General features: G+C 34.3%; 1 protein-coding gene across 3 annotated transcripts in view; it reads left to right on the forward strand.

Moving 5' to 3' along the window:
• SGCZ (sarcoglycan zeta) overlaps positions 1 to 21,660 on the forward strand; it is a 298,348-nt gene that overhangs the window by 206,394 nt on the left and 70,294 nt on the right. For all 3 annotated transcript variants that reach the window (XM_003797658.1, XM_012810023.1, XM_023517806.1), the window contains one exon: positions 2,340 to 2,427. In XM_003797658.1, coding sequence (XP_003797706.1) covers positions 2,340 to 2,427 — 88 coding nt within the window. The remainder of the gene's footprint in view (positions 1 to 2,339; positions 2,428 to 21,660) is intronic.

The following is a 21,660-nucleotide window of genomic DNA, read 5'->3' on the forward strand; positions in this document are numbered from 1 at the left end:
AAAAAAAAAAAAAAAAAAAGAATGGAAAGAAGAGAAGGGAAAGTAATAAAGTATTAGTGTCCATTATTTACTCATCTGTAGACCTTTGGAGAAACAAATACAAGAAAGAAGACATAAAACCTAATAATTGTTCCTTTTTTTATTTAGTGAACACTTTTCTTAAATGTCAATCTTTGTAGTAATAGGTAGTGTCTTTACACATATTCTCACCTAAAAATATGTGCAGTATCAGACTTAAATTTCTTAGGATTCTGGGTCTCTTAGAGGACTGAAAGAGTTTGCACCATTTTTCATCGTATCCATTTTTATTATACATTTGTATTTTAATTAGAACTGAGTGGATAGGGTGCCACGTATCAGGCCTAATTTGCATAAGCAATGGTTCTAATACCAAAAGTTAGCAGTGCACTTGTGTCCAATGAAGACGTGATTCTGTAATTTGCCAAATAAAATGATATTTTTTAGAAGTATTTCATTCTGTTTACCATTGGTACTGGGTTTTGGTTCAGTTTATATGATCACATTTTACCAAGTCCGTATAACTTAATAATATATTTATGGCCACTGGAATTAAATGACCCCCAGGAGAAAGAAAATAGAGTTCAACTATTATCTGTGGTGTAGATAATTGCTTTTAACTTCAGATCTTGACTTGTTTATAGTTTATATATGTAAAAGAATTGCTATTGCTGTCATAGTAATTTTCTTTTTATTAACTTGGGACAGAGTCTCTGTTGCCTGAGCTAGAGAGCCATGGTGTCAGCTTAGCTCACAGCAATCTCCAATTCCATGGGTTCAAGAGATCCTCCTGCTTCAGTGCCTTGAGTAGCTGAGACCACAGGTGCTCACCACAGTGCCAGGCTAATTTTTCTATTTTTAGTAAAGATGAGTCCCCCTCTTGCTCAGGCTGGTCTTGAACTCCTGGTCTCAAGTAATCCTCCTGCCTTGGCCTCCCAGGGTGCTAGGATTTTAGGCATTTTCCCCTGCACCTGACCTGTCACAGTAAAATTTTAATTTAGATATAAAACTTAATTCTGAGAGAAAATTTAGGGAATAATGTGAAAGGAAAGAGAAGCACTAAGGACAGAAATTCACCAGGATCCCTGTGGTTAAAGTACATTCCTGTATTTTAAACAAAGATGCCTAATGGTTGAATTTTCAATTCTACCAGATCTGTTACTTTATTAAATCAAATGAAATGCATATTACCTTTTCTGACTTACTTGTATTTTATCTTACAGATTCAACAGAGCAATAATTTTTATACTTAAACAGCCCTTACATTGTATGTCTAATATACTTCCATAATCCATAAATTATGCGTGCATAATTTATGTTTTACTATGAGAATGTTCACAGAAATACAGGGTTACTATGTCTACTAACTCAAATGAAAACATACAGTCTCACCAGATTTTAAAAGCCTAAACAATAATTATATATTTTATGGAGTACAAATATTGAAACAATGTAAATACAAATTCCATCCATACTTTTTTTTTTTTCCCTACAATTCCTGGTACTGCGAGGTGTTTTATAAGCTTTTGCTATTTCTGTCTTTCAAATTTATTCTGTTTAGTTGAAGGCTCCTCTTCTAAATGCTCAAGTTGAATTTTGCCAACATTGAAAACAATCTTGTGCGCGCGCGTGTGTGTGTGTTTGTGCTGTGTTCTTCCATGAACCATTCCCTTTGTGGCGTTATCAGAGATAGCAGTATTATTATTGGGTATAACATAGCTGTTTACGCAGTCCTTAATCCGGAAACTATACTTCAACCTGGATTTGGACATACCACTAGAAATAAATGATAGAATTAATTCAAAACACTTAATATAGCTTCAGAGATAAAGTCTGAAGCATAGTTACACCTTGGAAAAAGGATTAGACTTTTTAAAGCTGCAGTAATAAAACTTTTGATTTGAGGTTTAAAAAAAAAGTTGTGATGAGAGACAATGAAATTAATGTTAGTAGCTTTTGCACAACTGTGGCTCACTTTACAAAAATAATTGTGTTTTTGTAATTTCCCTCAAACATGGGAAATTGCTTTAAACAATAAAATCTTAGTTGAGACATGCTAGCAAAAATCAGTAGAATTGGAAAGGTTTGCAAGTAATAGTGAATTCCCCTTAAGAAAATCTTTCTTTCCTGTCAAGTAATTACTATGAGGCTCCTATGGTTTTTTTATCGTTAGCCAAAGTTTAGGATGTTAAAATAACTGACTGATACGAAGCAAAAAATTTAGTTGTGATAATATCCAAACAAATGCAGTATAATTTTATATAAGTTTCAGTACGTTTCTATTTACGATTTGATTTATTTATTTTATACATGCTTCCCAGGACAGTCCTCTGGTCTTACAGTCTGACAGGAATGTGACAGTGAATGCAAGAAATCACAGGGGACAGTTAACTGGACAGCTGACCGTAGGTGAGTGTTTCGGGGGGACGCATACTCAGACCTTATTACTACTTGAAAACTCTGTGCTTATTTTAATTGGGGAAATAAAAGTGTGTCTCTTACCTGATAAGTAGACATCTCATGACACCCCAGTAATCTTGCACATAAAGCTAGTTATGTTTTTCTGTATTTGGTAGTTAATGCTCTTATCATTGTATTATCATAGACTGAATTTGCTGGTCATTACTCTTGAATCATGAAATGTGGTATTTTCCTAATGGCTCTTCCCATAGCATATGTTAAAGTATAGTACGTTAAAGTGTAATAATTAAACAAACATGTGAGGTGACATATGTTTATATGACCTCATGAGGACTTAGTTGTACTTTCTAAGAAAATTAATTATCAAATATTATCTGCTTTTAGTATAAATAGAAATTTTACAAATCGAGTATAATCAATGCACGTATTAGTTACTTACAAATTTGTTGTTGCAATTAACAATATTTTCAGGCTTATCGGCTTTAGGACTTATACGGTAATGATAAAGTATTGGTAGTTTTCTAATAACAAATACTTTATAGATGGATGTTGTAGCCAATTACAAAGAATTTTACTTAACTTTTATAAGACAAAGTGATTTGTAACTGTTAAATTATGCACAGTTTTGATTTGTGTGTAGAAGCTAAATATTTTTAGAACTGTATTGGTTCTGTGGGGAAATTATCTAACACATGATATATCCTTATATGTATATCTAGAGGAGGAGAAAGGGGGAAAAGAGAGTAATGTAAATTACATTTTAAGGACTTAATCTTAAGGAGAAATTAAGCATCATATAAATGTGCATGTATGTTTCCAATATTTCTAATATCAAATTTGAAATGTAAAATTTATAACCATGAATGAATTTTGATCCTAGGCAACGTGTGGGTATATGAAATATTTTTGCTATTTTTTTTGTGTTAATGCTGCCAGAGGGGAAACATACATGCATATAGCTATGCATATATCTTCTAAAAGTATAATTGCATCATTTTATTTATAAAAATTCAGTTTTATTTTCTATATTATTTAAATCATAAAAGTTTGTCTATACCTGCGTACTCGTTGCTATAACGGGATAGCATTTTATGATAAATATCAATCATAAAGGAGAACCATAAGCAGCAAATTGATTAAACATTAAATAAAAGAAAAATGTCTGTGGACACAGCTGATTCAGAAGCATCACGCCCTCACCTTAAATGTTCATGCCACTTCACTCCTGTGATGTTGGCACTAAGAAACAGGTCTCCAGAAATGGCCTTAGCTGGACAGTTTTTGCACATCGTAACTTTCTCCAAGTTGAGAACTCTGGAGCTAAATAGAAATTTCTTTCACCTTCGCTGCTTAATATAGAAAGAAAGCTGAGTGAAAAATTCAAAATGTCAAAATTAAGCACAAAAAGCCTCTATGCCAATGCCCACTGTCAAATGCAATAGCTCTGAAATTCCTGCCTATTTGATTATATGGGGCTGTAATCGAATATTGTTTGCATTTCGCTGCGTGCTTTCCTGCAAGGAATATAAAGAATGTATGGTGCGGCATTTTCATTCCCTCTTCTAAACTTGATTTAATTGTAGTTTTAATATTTCTCAGATAAGGAAAAAGAGGGAGAAGAAGAAGAGGGAGTTGGAGAGAAAAGTTAAGCATTGTTCTAAATGCAGCAGATGACGAGATGTGTGATAGGGAAGCTTATTCTGTGCATGGATATGAATTTATTCCAATAAGACTTAAAAACTGTTTAGTATCCTGGTCTTCTGGGTGTGTTGATGACTTTTATCTTTTCACCAAGTATTTTTTAACGAGCATAGAGCAAACGAAGGTGAGGATGGAGATAGGAAGAGAAGGTGCTCACATTTGCAGTCAAACTAAGTGGGGCAACGTAGCAATTCACTGGATGCCAACAAAATACTTTATCTCCTAGAGACTCTGTTTTCAATTCTCTAACATTGGTATAATGAAATTTATATTGAGTATTTCTCGAAGAACTTGCGTTATTTGAATGTCCGAAAATGAGAGGCAATTACACATTGAATCTACAATTGTTTTGATGGTGATTGTGGTTACTGGTATCAATAAGTGATATTGAAATTTTCCATGCAGTGTAGCTCTGTGGTAGGGAAGTGCACCTGATGAATTGTAATTTTGCAGAAATGCGCTACAAAAAGTTTTACAGAAAATGTATCTGATACGTGGAAACGTTTGATATGAGGATAAATTTACTTCTGTGTAGAATCTGAAGTCATAATGTAATGAATTTAACCAAGGTAAACAATCAGCCCTCATTTTGAAAGACTATAGCTTTAATCTTATTGACAAAAAGGAATCTTGAACCCTCTATTCCTATTTCTTTTATTTTTATTTTCGTTGTTAAATATTTTTTTTCATTTTCATTTTCTCTTTACCACAATATCATGAGCATAATTAGTTATCTTAGGGGCATGACCTTGATTATACCATAGTCATGATACCATTTTGCAATATTTAAAAGATAGAGAAACAATTCTATTGACTGCCAATAGAACCTATTGATTACTGTGGCAAAACTATAGTCAGTTCTACTAATGAAGCAAGCTAAAAATTTGAATATTTTTCTAGATTTTGTTCTCATTATATATGTTTACCATTTTTCCTCAATAGAAAATATTCATTTCCCTTGTATCTGCCTTTTTCTTCATGAACTTAACCGTCCTACTAGCTAAACTTGCACGAATACATATAGTTCAGGGACTCAGAAGACCCGTGTATTAATTGTAATCCACATGTATTTGAAGATTATGAAGCTAAATTATTTCTAATCCAATAAATGCAAAAAAAATTTACATATATTCTAGCCCACGTATAATTAAAACGTTTGGAAGGGTACAAATCAAATCTATCAAGTATTGAACACCAATGTCTTGACACTGTGATTAAGTAAATGTGGTGAAAGATGCTGATTAGTAGGATGTAAGCACTCCAATTTGTACAGATAATCAACACATTGAATCCCACAAATGCATAAATGTATTCATGATCTATGTATATATGACTTAATAAAAATCTAGAGTTTTTAGATTTTTGGTTAAAAAATCAATTCAACAGGGCTGCACCTGTGGCTCAAAGGAGTAGGGTGCCGGCCCCATATGCCGGAGTTGGCAGGTTCAAACCCAGCCCCAGCCAAAAACTACAAAAGAAAAAAAATACATAAATAAATAAATAATTTTAAAAAATCAATTCAACAGATAATTTTGTAAATTTTAGAAATTCTAGGATTTCTGTTCACTTTGACCAGATAATATCAGAATTTCCTCCCCACTAAGTCTCACATTCTAAGTTTCATGACCTACATAACATTGGAGGATATTAATGAACTCAAGATTTCTTCCTCCAAATTTTTCTTCTGAGAATAAAGCTGAAAGAGAGGAATAAGATTGTTATTGAAAAGTGGTTAAAGAAAGTACAGCATCCCAAGAGGTCAGACTCCTCGAAGAAAGAGCAAGAACTTTCTTAAACAAGTCTCAGGGTCATTCATTCTCCAGGTCAAAAATTTCTATTATTCAATCTATAATATTCTGTTTTTCCTAGCAGAATATTCCTTTTTTAAAAAAGGGGGACAAAATAATATGTGATTTTACAGCTTGTTACATATTCATATGTGCGCATGGCATGACGATATTTTTCATGATTTTCTATACAATAACGTGAGTACAAGGTGTGAATTATGCACCATCTTTGGGAAGCTTACCTTATTCTCTTAGGAAACTGCTGTAATATGTGGTAGTTAGGATAAAAATCACTTCATCAGGGTAGTGCAAATAAAATGCTGTCATGTAGTTTTGACATAGACTTTATTTACAATAGTATTAATAGTAATTAATGCTGTAGTAATTGGATTCGCTAAACATGTAATGATCTTTTCCACAGTATCATGAGCAGAATTAATTATCTTTATTTACCAATACCATTACATTGATCTTTAATAGATAGAATACAGTTCATCTACTTTTATGAGCAACTTAAAAATATAAATTGATTTCGGCAAAACTATTACTCTTTAATAAATCTTAGCCAACTTAGCTAAGGTATTAAAGTATAGATTGCATTTTCTTACATTAACAGATTATCTTTTATTTTTGAGATGCTACAGCAGTGGCTAAAATTAACTACACTAATGTGCTTTTTTTCCTTCTCTCTGCCTTTTGCCATCAGCCTGTAGGTGGAAGATAAGAATTAAAAAGGATAACCTGAGAGGTTGGAAAAAGAATAATGTTTATGGATAGAGCTAGTTGTATTTTTATTTTTGTATTTAGGTGGCCTCCTTCAGTTTACATTTCAGTCCCAGACCGTGACCTCTGAGAAACCCAGTAAGGCCACTTTTGTAGCTCTGTGTCCCAGACATCCTAAGAAGTTCTCTAATGCAACATCATATTATTATCTCAGAACAAGTTAGAGTTCGTTGGGTCTTAAAAACCAGAAATGTCATTGTTCCAAAAGCTTAGATTTAGTATGTGCTTAAAACGACAAATTTATGCTTCAAATAATCTCTCATAGTTCACCGTGAATGTCAACAAATTTGGAAGAATGAATAGTGAATGAATGAACCAGAAACTGTTGGCTATTACTGTCAGAATCATTTCTTCATCTTTGATAGTCTCACTTCCATTTCTCAAAAATCAGGGACACCACCAAATTATATAAAACCTTTATCATTATGTATAACCTAGTTAGAATCTTTAATCCCTTCTTTTGTGTTTTTCTTTAGTAATTCTTGAATGCTTAGCGGGGTGACTGCCTTAATAAGCCTCACTATATAGTAAACAAAATGTCTTTTGCAAGCAATTAAACTAAGTGACATTTATATTCCGTATTAGTTTTCCTTATCCTGTTTCACACTTTAATGATTAAAAACTTCCCAACAGTGAAAACTGATACAGTTTCTGCAGCGGACTTGGCTCTGATTCCTTCAGAGGTCTGCGTGCTTCCCCTCTGTGCCCAGGGAGATGCCCCCATGTCAAGGAGTAGCAACAGTAACCATCAAAAGTGCCAAAAGAGAGGCTCAGGATTGGTCCTGGCCCTTTCCAGAGCCTGTCAATCACCTCCACACCTCAAAGTCAAACTTCTCAAAAAATTATGATAAGAAATTTGTTCAATCAGGAAAATTAGACCTTAGAATATCATAAGCAGTCTTTTCATCTTTTCCTTTGATTTGGCTTCTTATATTTTTGAGTCAATAAACATGAACAATTCTGTACATATCATGACATGACCCATTTTTTGTGTGTTCACATATTCAGAATTCTTTTTTTTTACATATACGTGTGTTTGGTTTCCACTTTTTGCCTTCACAAAATCAAAAAGGCTTAAAATTTCATAACAATAACAATGTTTAAGATAAGGACTAGAAACAAAAACCTCGTAAAGAATGAACGAAGATAAATATATTCAGAAAAGAAATCAGACGATTGCTGCATCGAAATAATAATGCAAAGAAAGTACCATTCACGTTGCTAAATATGAGTATGTCCATTATAGAATGCTTTGACTGTGAGATTCAGGATGGAGTCATCAGTTAACTTATTTAAGTCTCAAAAAATAGACTGTCCAGAAGATCACTGTACTGAATAAACGTGCCTTCATACAAAGTTTTTAAAATTGGGTTTATGGTTTTCCAAACTTCCTGTGTTTAAAAATTGGTTATGGTTACTTTTTTTTGCATTATTATTATTGCTCAATATTTTGTTGCAGCAATAAAGATGTTAATGGAAATACAACCAATGATAGGATCTCACTCTACTTTAGGAGAACATGTGATCTTGGGAGAAACAAAAGTGTTCTTTTCACGTATGGTGAACAAAATATACATACTGTTCATTAGAAAGAAATCTGAATTCTATAGTAGGTAGTATTTTTAATAACTCTATTATCAAAAGAAACACCCGAGGCTAGACACAGTGGCTCACACCTGTAAACCCAGCACTTTGGGAGGCTGAGGTAGGAGGATTTCTTGAGGTCAGTAATTCAGGACTAACCCGGGAAAAATAGTAAGACTCTGTCATCTGTAATCCCAACTACTTGAGAGGCTCAGGTAGGAAGACTGTGTGAGCCCAGGGGTTTGAGATGACAGTGAGTGATGGTCATGCCACTGCACTCCAGCCTAGATGACAGAGCAAGACCCCATCTCAAAAAGAAAGAAGCACTGAGCCAAACAATATTTGTGCCAAAATGTTTTAAAGAAAGCTGAATGCATGACAACAGACTTCTGCAGTGTTATAAAATAATTATGAGTGGGGACTAAGAAATATGGAAGGTTGAGTTCAGGAATAAAGATCTAGACATACTCTCAAGAGCATATGTGTGTCTTCTAAATATTCATTAAATGACATATGCTTTGACCTGTGTTTGTACTGGTCTATTGAGGTGAGATCCTCAAACATCAGTGATTGTGGCTGGATATTTTCATCTCAGAAATAGCATGAACTGATGATATAAATGATATTATTTAGTAAAAATTCAAGACCCTAGGACTTAACTGGGGTCTCCTCTGCCCACCTCAATACATCCTTCAACATCCAAGTCTGTCTTACACACACACACACACACACACACACACACTTATCCACAGAAATGGGGCCAAGAAAGTGCTGGGTAGCAAAGTTATAACAGCTTAGAAAACTTTGAGTCCACACATAGGATTTGATTAAAACATCAGCCTTTTATTTTATGCAACGTGCTAGACGATAATTTGAGTCTGGAAGTTTTTTGAAAGTATTTTCCATTCCCCTATGATGACAAAAGAAAACCTCAGTAATGTAAGCAGTGACTAAAATAATTTTAAGGGAAACTACATTACTTTAATTTTTTCCACTGGTAGAAAGTTCTTTAATGTTCCAAAAATTTAAATTAGCCTAAAATTCCATAATATCAGACACAAGAAATGCTTACTAAAGAGGCACTTGATTATGACTCATTAAGAGATTTTATACAAAACCATGAAAATTCAGAAGATAAGGTTAATGAAAATTATTACAACCTGTAGGAATATATGGAATTTGGTTCACAAGGTAATCAGGAAAATCATATGATCTACACAATGCATCACAATGTTGTAGAGAATGCTTTACCTGGAAATTAAGATTTCCTCTGAAACTAGTTTTAGGAAAGACATACAATTTAACAATTAGTAACATGGATTCTGGAGCCAGCTAAATTCCATATCTGCTATTTCTCGGCTATGTGCTCTTATATAAGTTACTCTGGACATCTTTTCTGAGGTTCTGTGGGGTATAATCTAAATATCCACCTCCTGTAATAGATGTGAAAAATTAAATAAACTTCATATATATGAAAGGCCACTTCCTGGAGTACAGGAGCACATATTATGTACAAGTTAGTGATTGCAATTTTTATTAGATCTGCATATAAATAACTCTATGCACTTAACCAAACTTCTAGGCTTTACTTTCCCTTTATACGAAATAAATGCATCTTACGAGAGTGTCTCCAGGGTTCTTTCCTGTTCCAAGTGTTAAAATGAAAAACTACTTTTTACCTGTAGGGAAGGAAATTAGCTGGCGAATCTTCTGGTCCGTTATATTCCCCAATATTTACTAGTCCCGAAAAAATGACATCTGTTGTGATTTTTGGCGTCTCAGCCCTACAGGGTGGGTAGGGACTTCTGCACTAAAATATAAAAGGGAGAAGATAAATAAGCAAAACTAAGACAGCGTTGAGTTTAGGCTTATAAAAAAAAAAGTAGGTAAAATTCAATCCACAAAAATAGTGGAAGTACAATCAGCTTATTTTTGTTAGTACTAAGCACAAGTATGTTTTCTTCCTAAATGAATGGAGAAAAATGTAGATGAGAGTTTTATAATAAATATTTAAAGAACCCTAAAGTGACATGTAATCTTGTGTTAAAGCAATTACTGTGAACACCTGGGAATCACTTAATTGACTGCAGATGGTGTAGGATATATAAAAAGTAGACGGTTACTGATTATTCTCACATACTGAATTTATGTGTTTTCTGATTGGCTCATTTTTTTAGAAAATGTTTTAATGGCTTGGGATGTCTTAATAAAAAAAATGAACATTTTCTATAAAATGACCTGAGTAAATCTTGGAGAAAAGATCAACAAAACTCTTTGGATTAATATTGCACATGCATTTTTTTTTATTATTGTTTGAGATTCACTGAGGGTACAAAGGATTAGGTTACACTGAGTGAACTTGTTAGGTGAACTTGTAATTGTGTCCCGCCCCCGAGATGTATGCCATACCCACTTCTCCTCTCTTGAATCCATCATTTCCCTACTCCCAACTTGTATTTGATCATCTATTGTCTTCATATTAGAATTGAGTACATAGGATTCTTGCCTCTCCATTCTTGTGATGCTTGACTAAGAAGAATGTGTTCCACTTCCATCCAGGTTAATACAAAAGGTGTGAAGTCGCCATCTTTTTTAATGGCAGGTATACATATACCACGTGGTATACATGTACCACAGCTTGTTAATCCGTTCCTGCGTTGGTGGACATTTAGGCTGTTCCACATTTTGGTGATTGTAAATTGAGCTGCAATAAACAGTCTAATAAAAATGTCTTTATGATAAGAGAATTTTTGTTCTTCCAGATAAATGCCTAGCAGTGGGATTGCAGGATCAAATGGGAGGTCTGATTTGAGTTCTTTGAGGATTCTCCATACTTCCTTCCAGAAAGGTTGTATTAGTTTGCAGTCCCACCAGCAGTGTAAAAGTGTTCCCTTCTCTCCACATCCACGCCAGCACTTGCAGCTTTGAGACTTTGTAATGTGGGCCATTCTCACTGGGGTTTGGTGATGTCTCAGAGTGGTTTTGATTCGCATTTCTCTGATGATCAGGGATGATGAGCATTTTTTCATGTTAGCCATTCATCTGTCTTCTTTAGAGAAGGTTCTGTTCCTATCTCTTGCCCAGAGGTAGATGGGATCTTTTACTCTCTTGTTCTGTTGGTTAATTTGAGTTCTCTGTAGATTCTAGTTATCAAACCTTTGTCAGATTGATACCCTGCAAATATCTTTTCCCGTTCTGAAGGTTGTCTTTTTGCTTTACTTGTTGTGTCCTTAGCTGTGCAGAAACTTTTCACCTAATTAAGTCCCATTTGTTAATTTTGTTGTTGAGATGGCCCCTGAAGTCTGTTAAAAAATCTTTCCCCAATCCAACATCAGCAAGAGTATTCCCACACATTCTTCTAAGATTTTTATTTTGTGTCTTAGATTTAAGTCTTTCGTCCATCTTGGGTCAATTTTTGTAAGGGGTGAAAGTATGGGTCAAGTTTCGGTCTTTTATGTGTGGTTATCCAGTTCTCCTAGCACCATTTGTTGCATAGGAATTATTTCCTCCACTGTATGCTTTTGTTGGGTTTATCAAAGATCAGATGACAAGTTTAGACTGGGTTCATCTCTTGGTTTTCTATTCCATTCCATATGTCTATGTCTCAATTTTTGTGCCAATACCATGCTGTTTTGATTACTGTGGACTTACAGCCTGAAGTCTGGTAGGGTGATACCTCCAACTTTGTTTTTATTGCTAAGAATAGCCTTACCTATATGTTTTTTTTTCTGGTTCCATATACAACAAAGTACAGTTTTTTCCAGTTCTTCAAAATATAATATGGCTGTTTGGGGGGCGGGGGACTGCATTGAATCTGTAGATTGCTTTGCTTTGGGTAGAATAGACATTTTGACAATGTTGATTCTTCCCAGCCAAGAGCATGGTATGTTCTTCCATTTATTATCTTCTGCAAATTCTTTTTTCAGGGTTTTATAATTCTCTCTTTTTTTTTAATACAGAGTCTCACTTGGTCACCCTAGGTAGTGTGCCCTGGTGTCATAGCTCGCAGTCATCATAAATTCTTGGGCTCACGCAATTGTCTGGCCTCAGTCTCCCGAGGAGTAAGAGCTACAGGCCTGTGCCACCATGCCTAGCTAATTTTTCTATTTTTAGTAAAGAGGGGGGTGTCTCTTTTGCTTAGGCTGGTCTCAAACTCAGGCCGTCCATCGACTTCAGCCTCCCAGAGTGCTAGTATCACAGACATGAGGCACCACACCTTGCCTGAATATACTTTTCAAAGGATTGAAAGTATTGTTGATTTTGAGTTCATTTTGAATCAGTTAATTATTTCATAGTCATTAAACAGATATAAATAATCAGTTTGGGAAAATTGTAAGTTGAAGATGCCTATGATATCAGGAGAAGGGTGGCACTCTTAAAATTAGGACCCTCAATCTTTGTAACTCAATCATAATGAGAATTATATCTAAAGGAGAAACATGAATGCATGTGGTTTGAAAAGTTATATCACAGGAATATTATATATATTATAATATATATATTAATATCCTGACTTTTACATTGACTTTGTGAAGTTATTCTTTGTTATTACCTTAACAAAGGTAATGGATTGGCTCAGATATTTTATTACACTTGCAACTATTTGTGGAGGTATATGTGCAGAATCAAGGAATACTAACAGATTTTTCCAGAGGACCTAGAACAAAAGTTAAGGTAGATAGTTTTTCTGGTCATTTCCAACCTTTCTTGGACCCTCCTCTTTCCAAGTACCTCATGCCTAACCTTGTCTAGGATCAGTCACTGCAGTTCCATGAGGTCATCTCCACTCAACAGTGCTCTATGTTATGGTAATAAAGATCATGTCAGCACAGTAACAGCCTCTACTCCCTGAGATCAAGGATAGTTAATGGGTTAATGTAGTTCATGCCCATATGGTAGGGAATACTAATGGTTTGACTAATAGGAAGATGTCTTCAAAATGTTTCCTCCTCCAGGCAAAATATATGTGTTTCCAAGTATGTCTTTTATAATAATATCTTCAGTTGGTAAAGAAATCTAGTCTTGAGTGTTTAGGAATGAGGTGAGAAATGGTGTCTCTTTTAAGGAATTATAAAAATGGCAACTTCCCTCATCTTAACACTACCTGGACCAGTCCATCTGCTTATATATTGATATAATGAAATAATACAAATGTTTTTAAATAAACATAAGAACTAAGTATTTCATAAGTTTTTAATACTGAGAAAAGCACTGAGCAAATGGATATTTCATTAATTTTGTAATTATGTGTTTATTCAAAATATCAGAACTCAGTTTTAAATTCTAATATTAAGAATTGTATACAGTCATATAAATAAAACTAATGTTATAGATGAAAAAAAGTAAAAAGTATCTTATAAAAACGACATGTTATAAAGCCTGTGAAAGGATAAAAATACAGTAAACTAAGAAAGTAGCAAAAGAGTGGTTTTGGACTTTATATTTTAGAATATTTAATTAGACCTTATAACTATATGACTTATCTGAAATTAATGAGTCTATAGCTTATACACTTAATAAAGCTTTCTTTTTAATGAGGGTCCCTTTGTGGGACCTCAGATTTGCAGGTGCATTTGAGTTTCATATATAATTGACTTATTGAACATGCAATTTTGTGTTGGCCTTAATAAGAAACCTGTCTTGGAAATTTGGTTAATGGGGCATATTGTTCACAAATGTAAGGTTATGAGACTAATTATACAAAGACATCTGGAGGTGGGAAACTAAATAAAGTTTAGGAGTCCATATGTACACAAAAGATCATTTACTTAAGGCTCTTGATGTCGCAGCCAAGCCCAGACTGCCATACAATCCTAATTGTGTGGTCAGGGGATGGAGAGAGGCAAAAGGTAGAGGGACATTACTTATGACAGTCTAAGTCTAATGTTAACTGCAGTACATTCTTCCTCCTGAGACTCACTGCAGATTTTGTGTCCATTCTTATGTGTACTTTTGGAGAAATTCCAAGTCAGATAACGCACACACTAGAAAACAAACCACAATGGGAATAGAAAATCGAGCATCAGAAAAGAAAAAAGAAAAAAAAAAAAGAACCACAATTATTTAGTATTATGTCGATTATTAAACTCCTGACAATATACACTTCAGAATTAAGTCACACCTAATGAAGAAACAATGTTAGCAAAATCTCTGAAGACTTTCTGAAGATTGTTATCCATCCCTTAATCAGCTTTCTTGGACAAAATCAACACTGAGCTCTGAACACATTTGCAACTTCTTTCTTAAATATTATCTCTAGTTATTTTGTCAGGTATTTGGCTGAAGTCAGAAATTTGTAATCTTATATGTTCCCTTTCTATATGTATCTTATGATACTATAGAAAAGAGGAAAATGTGTTCATTTTGTTATGGCTTATTTTGAACTTTCTATCCTGCAGTTGGTCACATGTTGTCTGCTTTGTTCTCTATATGCTTATAACTCTTCAGTTTAACTTATAATAAACATATTACCCTTTTTTTTACCCTCTCCCATAAGAATTGGAGCATGTTAATATGATAGATTTTGGAACTAATTTTCTCACATAATATTTAGAAAAAAGATGTCTAGTTTCTAGTCTTACATTGCTTTTCCCATACTTCTTCATGTTATAATCATTCTATAAACATGTATATCAAGAATAGGCCACCAGTCCAGTAGGGAGTAGGTGGGAAAGGAATACCCTTTCTTTCTTCGTACTTCTTCCTAAGCTCTTATGATTCAAGCTTCTTATTCTTCTCACCTGAAGTCTCTTTGCTCGATCTGTGACCTGTTCTTAATTGACAGAAGGTGAAGTCCCAGTGGAGTATAACAGGTAAACACACCCAGGGAATAAAGGAATTATACACTAAGAAACGAACCATACACATTAGCACATTACAGACTCCTAGATATCACAAATCAGTCAAATAATTTAGTCATAATTACAATGACTAAAATAAAAGATACTGACATTACCAAGTGCTAGAATGGTCATAAAACTGTGACCTTCCTATGGCTTCTGCTAGGAATGCAAAATAATGCAACCACTCTGAGAAATACTTGGCCTGTTTCTTATAAATAATCCCACTTTCAGGTCTTAGCTCAAGTGAAATGAACTGCTGCCAACAAAATTTATGTAAATGTTTATGGGAACTTTACTTACAATTGCCAAAAACCAGAATCAACTCAAACAGTCTTCACTGGGTGAATGGACAAATACACAGTGGTACATTAACACGGTGGAATGATATTCCACAATTAGAAAAAAATAAAAGAACTATTGCCATTATGCTAGATGAGATAAACTGAAATTTATAGACTCTGTGATTAAATTTACATGACAGTCTCAAAAAGACGAAACTGTAGTAAGAACAGATCTGACTGGAGACCACAGGGGTGGACTGGGGTAGCACAAGGAAGTTTTATGGAGGTGCTAAACCAATTTAGTATGTTGTCTGCAGTGGTGGTGACACAGCAGTACATGTGTATTAAAATTGATAGATGTATACCCAAAAGATTTACTATATATTTAAAAATAATAAGAACAACTTCTCATCTGTTTAAGAATTAATTTTGAATGATGCCAGTCTTTCTTATATGTAATTCATTAACATTCTGAACATTACTATTTTCCATGGAACTTATTTAAGAAAATACTGCACTTGAGGTCCAGTGAGAAATGTACCTTGTCTGTCTGGCTGATAGAACCATACCTGACCTATAGCAGCCCCTACGAACAGTACATTTAATCATTCATTGTGTGATTAAATTATCTTGAACATTTCCTTCAAGACCTAATATTTCTCTAGGTAAAGATAATCATAAGAAAGGCTTTGGAGATTTATGTTCCTATTTTATTCTTGGTTTTCGTTTTGCTCTTATTTCCTTTTTTCTTTATATTTCTGAAATATGGAGGCTTTCATAATCTTCATATTCCGGAACATTGAGTTTCTTCGGTAATAACCACGTCCCTTTGACTAGTATTTGTTTCTTGTCTGCAATTATATTTTTTTCTGAATATTCATTGAAAAGTTTCTTGTTTGGAACTATTGTCCTTTCAAATCTCACCCTGTGATTGCATATATGTTGTCAAATCTCTTTCAGAAACTTTTGATAAAGTCTGTGGGATGTGTCTGTATTTCCAGCTCAGTTACCATAAAATGCTCATTTACTTTATTACAGAAATAACTAAATCCTCCTTATTGGTGGAAAGCCAGTATAGATTAGTCTCATTTTCAGTTTTAATGCTACAGCATTTATTTCAAATAATTTCCAGCTGAGAAAGTTCATCCCTAGCGCTTTCCCCATCTGTTTTTGTGTCATCTATGCGTTATCTCATCATGATATATTCTCTTGGCATATCACATATATGCAAATAACACCCGATCTATCCCTCTAGCTTTCCCTCTTTATTTCCTTAAGCACAAAATCCAACAAACCAGCTTGTTTTTGTCTGTGTCTCCCTGACAACCATGTTGATTTCAAACTCAACAGGACTCTACAACTGGCTGTTCTTAAAAGACTAATAAATAATCTATTTCAGCCTCAGTGTTGTATTAAAAGGGTAACTAAGTTTCTTTTCATCACTCATTCAGTCCATTTTCATCGGGTTGTATTTTGATTGATGAAACTAATAAGCTTTCCTTCAAAAAACCACTCTTCTTTCCATTTTCCCATCTATAATCAACTGACCATTTAGAAAGGCTTATTTTTTTTAAGTGAAACACTAAATAGGTCATCTCTGCTTTTCAGTAACCTCTTTGAGACTCAGTAAAAATGGAAATTATTTATAATATTCACCTATGGAAATCACATTGATAATAAAAGGAAAACTATGAATGAAAATCACATAAAAGTACTGAAAATTACACATACCCTATGAACTAAATTTATGATTCTTAGGAATAAGTAGTTTCAAAGGAAAGTCCATGTAGAATGTTAAAGGGATAAATGCAAAAAGGCTGATTCAGTGTCAGGTGGGAGTTCACAGGGTCACTGGCTGAGCATAGAAAATGATGAACACCAAGTATGCCTTTTCAGAAAACCAAATGATTTTCTTTATATGAAGGATATTTAGCAGATTGATGAAAATGTTAGCAGGGGCACAGTACGAGCATAAGAACCAATAGTTTTGAAATGGAATTTGATAAGTGTTTCAAATAAATAATAGTATGTAGTGTTATAAGTAATTTAACGGTAACTATGATTCTAAATGGGCTTTCTGGCCTCCATCCAGTCTTTTCTTTGTTATTCCTCTTTCCCCCTAGAAATTTTATGATTTTTATGGTGACACATTAAAAGCTTTTATGTGATCTGAACTTACCCATTTTCTTTTTCTTTCTGGATAGTCTGAGCTTTCACGTAGGGATATATTTTGAGAAGCACAAAGCTATGTAGCATATACTGAATGGTGGCCTGAGTTCTGGGCTAAATCCCTGAAAGCACAATTAGAAAGTTTAGATGCTATTCTACCTCACTGTTCTTACATCTTTCTTGCCTTCAGAACTGGAGATATTTCCTCTGAGTTTGCATTTACCATAGTTTCTGGAGCTAATCTTAATTGCTAACTAGCAGAATCTTAAAACTGATTGCAATGTTACTATTGGTTCTGTTCTGTCCGTTCTGTTTCTACCCCTTAGTACATATATTTCTGGATGTATTAGAATAACAGTTAATGAACTATTATATTTTGTCAGGAAAAGTAGTTTGTACATGGAAGATCCAGGTTTAAGCCTGGATCCACATTGGATCCATATTGTGTTATTTTCAGCGCAAGAAAAAAAAAGTGTAGACGTTGTTTGGAAAAGTGCACGTAAGTTTGAGCTCAGAGTAGCAAGACAGTATCAAGGATATGCTTTATATAATGTAAATTAGAAAGACAACTGATGACAAGTCCAATATGTCTGGGGGGTGAAGGTGTACTTAGTCTGTGCTTTAGAGTTTTCCTGGAAACAGATGGTGCAGAAAGTGTATAGAGGAGTGCTTGTGAGAGCTACACATGTACAGGACTAAGAAAGAAAGGAAAATAAGACTGGAAAGTGGAAAAAGGTACCCCTATGCCCTGCAATTCAGACCTCAGCTGATCCTTTAAAGAGCATCTTAGGAACCCAACCACTGCTGGAAGTTCAGCATCAGTTCAAACTGGCCTGGAAGGCAAAGGCATCATGGTGAAGAGCATGGATTCTGGAACTCTCATGCTGCCATTCAGAGGTTGTATGATTTGGGCAAGGTAGTTGACCTCTTTCTGCTCAGCTTCATAAAGTAAAATGGGCATGATGGTAATATCTACCTTGTGGGGTTATTTTGATGGTTGAGTTGATGTAAGTGAAATTCTCCACGCATATTAAGTCCTAAAGAAGTGCTGGCTGCTGTCATTATTAGTAGCAGCAGTAATCATTTCTTAATAAGAGAAAAATAAAATGGCTTTTACTCAGAGTAACCCTAATTTACATTGGGTGGTGATCATCATCCAATGTAACATTTAATCCCAGCATCTTATGTTTATCAAGGGCTATCACTTGATTTATCAGCATAGGCGGGTGGTTCTGTGGGTCATGACATTCAGGAGACTGCTGCAGCGTGCTAAGTACAATTAAATTACCCACAGCATCTGGCCCTTTAACAAATCATTGACAGGACATGAAGGTTTTATATTTATTCCCTGTTAGTTTCCTGACATTCCAATAGTTCATTAATTCTGGTGGATATACTATGCTAGATGTGAATGTTTCAGGTGATCATAAAAAATTAGTAGTAAATGTAATGCGTTCTATAAATTAAATCACTTTCCATTGATATTTATTAAAAATAGACATTGAAAAGTTATCTTCATAATATATATTTTTATTTACTAAATTTATCAGTTCTCTCCCAAATTAACTTACAAATGCAAAGCAATTTAAATGACAATACTTATGAACTATTTCCAAATGTTCTCATTCAAATAAAAAATTATCATGTCTATATCAAGTATGATAAGCACAATGATTAATACAGTCTGAGATTAGCAAAGATATAGACAGATCAAGGGCAGAGAAGAGGATATAAACCCCGGAAAGGAACCATGTATTTATCATCATTCAATATAAGACCGAGATGTCCTTTCAAATTACTGTGAATTATTATGAAATTATTTATTAAATAAATGAGGTGATGTTGTCATTCTGCTCCTAAGGATAGAATGGTGGGTAAGGTGATGGCCTGAAAAGTAAACTCTGACACTAAGCTACTTTCAAATAAATAGCCTATGAGGCTTTGAGAGGTGAGCAAGGAAGTGCCCCCCACAACAAAAACTTCAAAGGTCGTTTATTGAACCCAGAAAAATTCACAAATGCAAGATGTAGGAAACATACAAAATTAATTACAGATAGAAAGAAACAAGGAATTTTTGAAATATCAGTGAATTAAGAACAATGGAAAGAAGAGATGATCATAAGTTTATAAAGTAAAAAAGAAAGGGTTACAGTGCCTTGAGGGTAAACTTTAACTTTCCTATTCTAGGATGCTAATTTGTATTGGAACCCTTAAGAAATTTCAGCCTTTGAGGCTTTTCCAGCACATGACCCTTAGATCCATGTCTAAATTCCTAAACCCTCCTGACTCCCTGGCAGTGTCCCACAGGTACTTTGTTCAGTAGAGGGTGGGAGGTTGAGGAATCTGGGATGTTGCCAGCAGATCCTTGGGATTGTCAGCCTATGCCAAATGCTAACCCACAAGGTGACACAATTGGGTAATGTTTAGAACCCAAGTAAGATCTCTACATCTTTATACAACAAAACAATAAATTAATGTTTCCAAATTAAACATGGTATGAAGGTTTTATGAAGTTCACAATAGTAAGTACTGGGAGAAACATAGTAGAAAAGCATTCTAAGGAAGACTTCTAGAACAAATACTCTAAGTCAGAATATACAGAAGACAAGATTGACTTATTTATATGTATGAAAGTATTCTGAAAGTCAATACTTCCAATAAATACAACTGGAGTCATCTGAATAGCAAGTGAAATCCCATATCATTTGAGATCCTAGAGAAAGCTTCCAGTAGGTGGCATATCCCAGTTTTGCTGAGAAGGCCAGTTGTTGGCATACGTTTTCCCTGATGTCTCCTTAGTTTGAGTCCCCACGCTCCCTACTTACTGGAATCTGAACCATGATATACTAACTGTAGGATTGCATCCATGTAATTGTCATAAGAATTAAATCAATGTATTTACAGCATGATGCTTTTTAAGTAAAAACCAATCTATGTCAGCTTGTTCTATTATTTTTATTTTAGTAAATTAGTTCAGTATTTTTTATTGACCTAACATATATTTATTGGAAGCAACCATGTGACACGCCCTGTGTTAAGAGTGAGCAAAATGACGATTGCACCTCCTGGGATTTGTAGATGTTCATTGATCAATCATAAACTTATATCTAACTGTACGTTTAAATGCAAAGAAAACAATAATTGAAAGATTGTCTTTCTTTTTTTTTTTTTTGAAAGATTGTCTTTCAAAATACATTTTCCCAGTTTAGAACTACCATTTATCAAGAAATAAACCAAATCCCCCTTCCCTGGCTTTATACACACAATGACACAGACACATAGGCCATTGATTATAGATTGTTTACATTGCCACTCTGTTGAATAGATTTATATTTCTATTTACTGGCACTTTCCCCTTTAAGGTTCTAGCCTCTCAATTTTATGGGCTACCTCTCCTTAGTCTTCCCATTGAAATTCAATATTCCTTTCTAAATTAGGCAGACCACATGAATGATTTTTTTCTGATTTGAACCTCAGTGTTTAGGGCCAGAGATTCGTGTGGTTATTCTCTTAACCATTACAACATGGTTACAACATCTACTAAGTTGCTTACTAACTTAATTAATAAAGATTTTTAAATTGTCCTTTCTTTTTTGCTTCATACAACTTTAAACAGTTGATGTGACTACAGCAGTGGTTCTGAACCTTCCTAATGCCATGACCCTTTAATACAGTCCCTCACATTATGGTGATCCCCAATCATAAAATTATTTTTGTGTCTATTTCATAACTGTAATTTTGCGACTGTTATGAGTCGTAATGTAAATATTTGATATGCAGGATGTGCTTTCATTGTTACAAAGGGGTCGTGACCCACAGGTTGAAAACCACTGGACTACAGTATCTTTTTTTCTTTAAATTTTTATTGGATTACTACATATATACAGAGAAGTAAAAAAAATCTTAAAGTTACTCTCTGAGGGATTTTTGCAGATGAATGCAATATGCAAACAATAATGAGGTCAAGATACAGGACAGGAGCTCAGAAGTCTGTAGGCCTTTCTCTGTCACTACCACCCTCAAATTTAATCCCTTTTCTGATTGTTCTAAGTTTATAGAAATGATTTCACACAG

Source organism: Otolemur garnettii, unplaced genomic scaffold, assembly GCF_000181295.1.
Source record: "Otolemur garnettii isolate 467f Iridium unplaced genomic scaffold, OtoGar3 scaffold00121, whole genome shotgun sequence".
NCBI classification, from domain to species: Eukaryota; Metazoa; Chordata; class Mammalia; order Primates; family Galagidae; genus Otolemur; species Otolemur garnettii.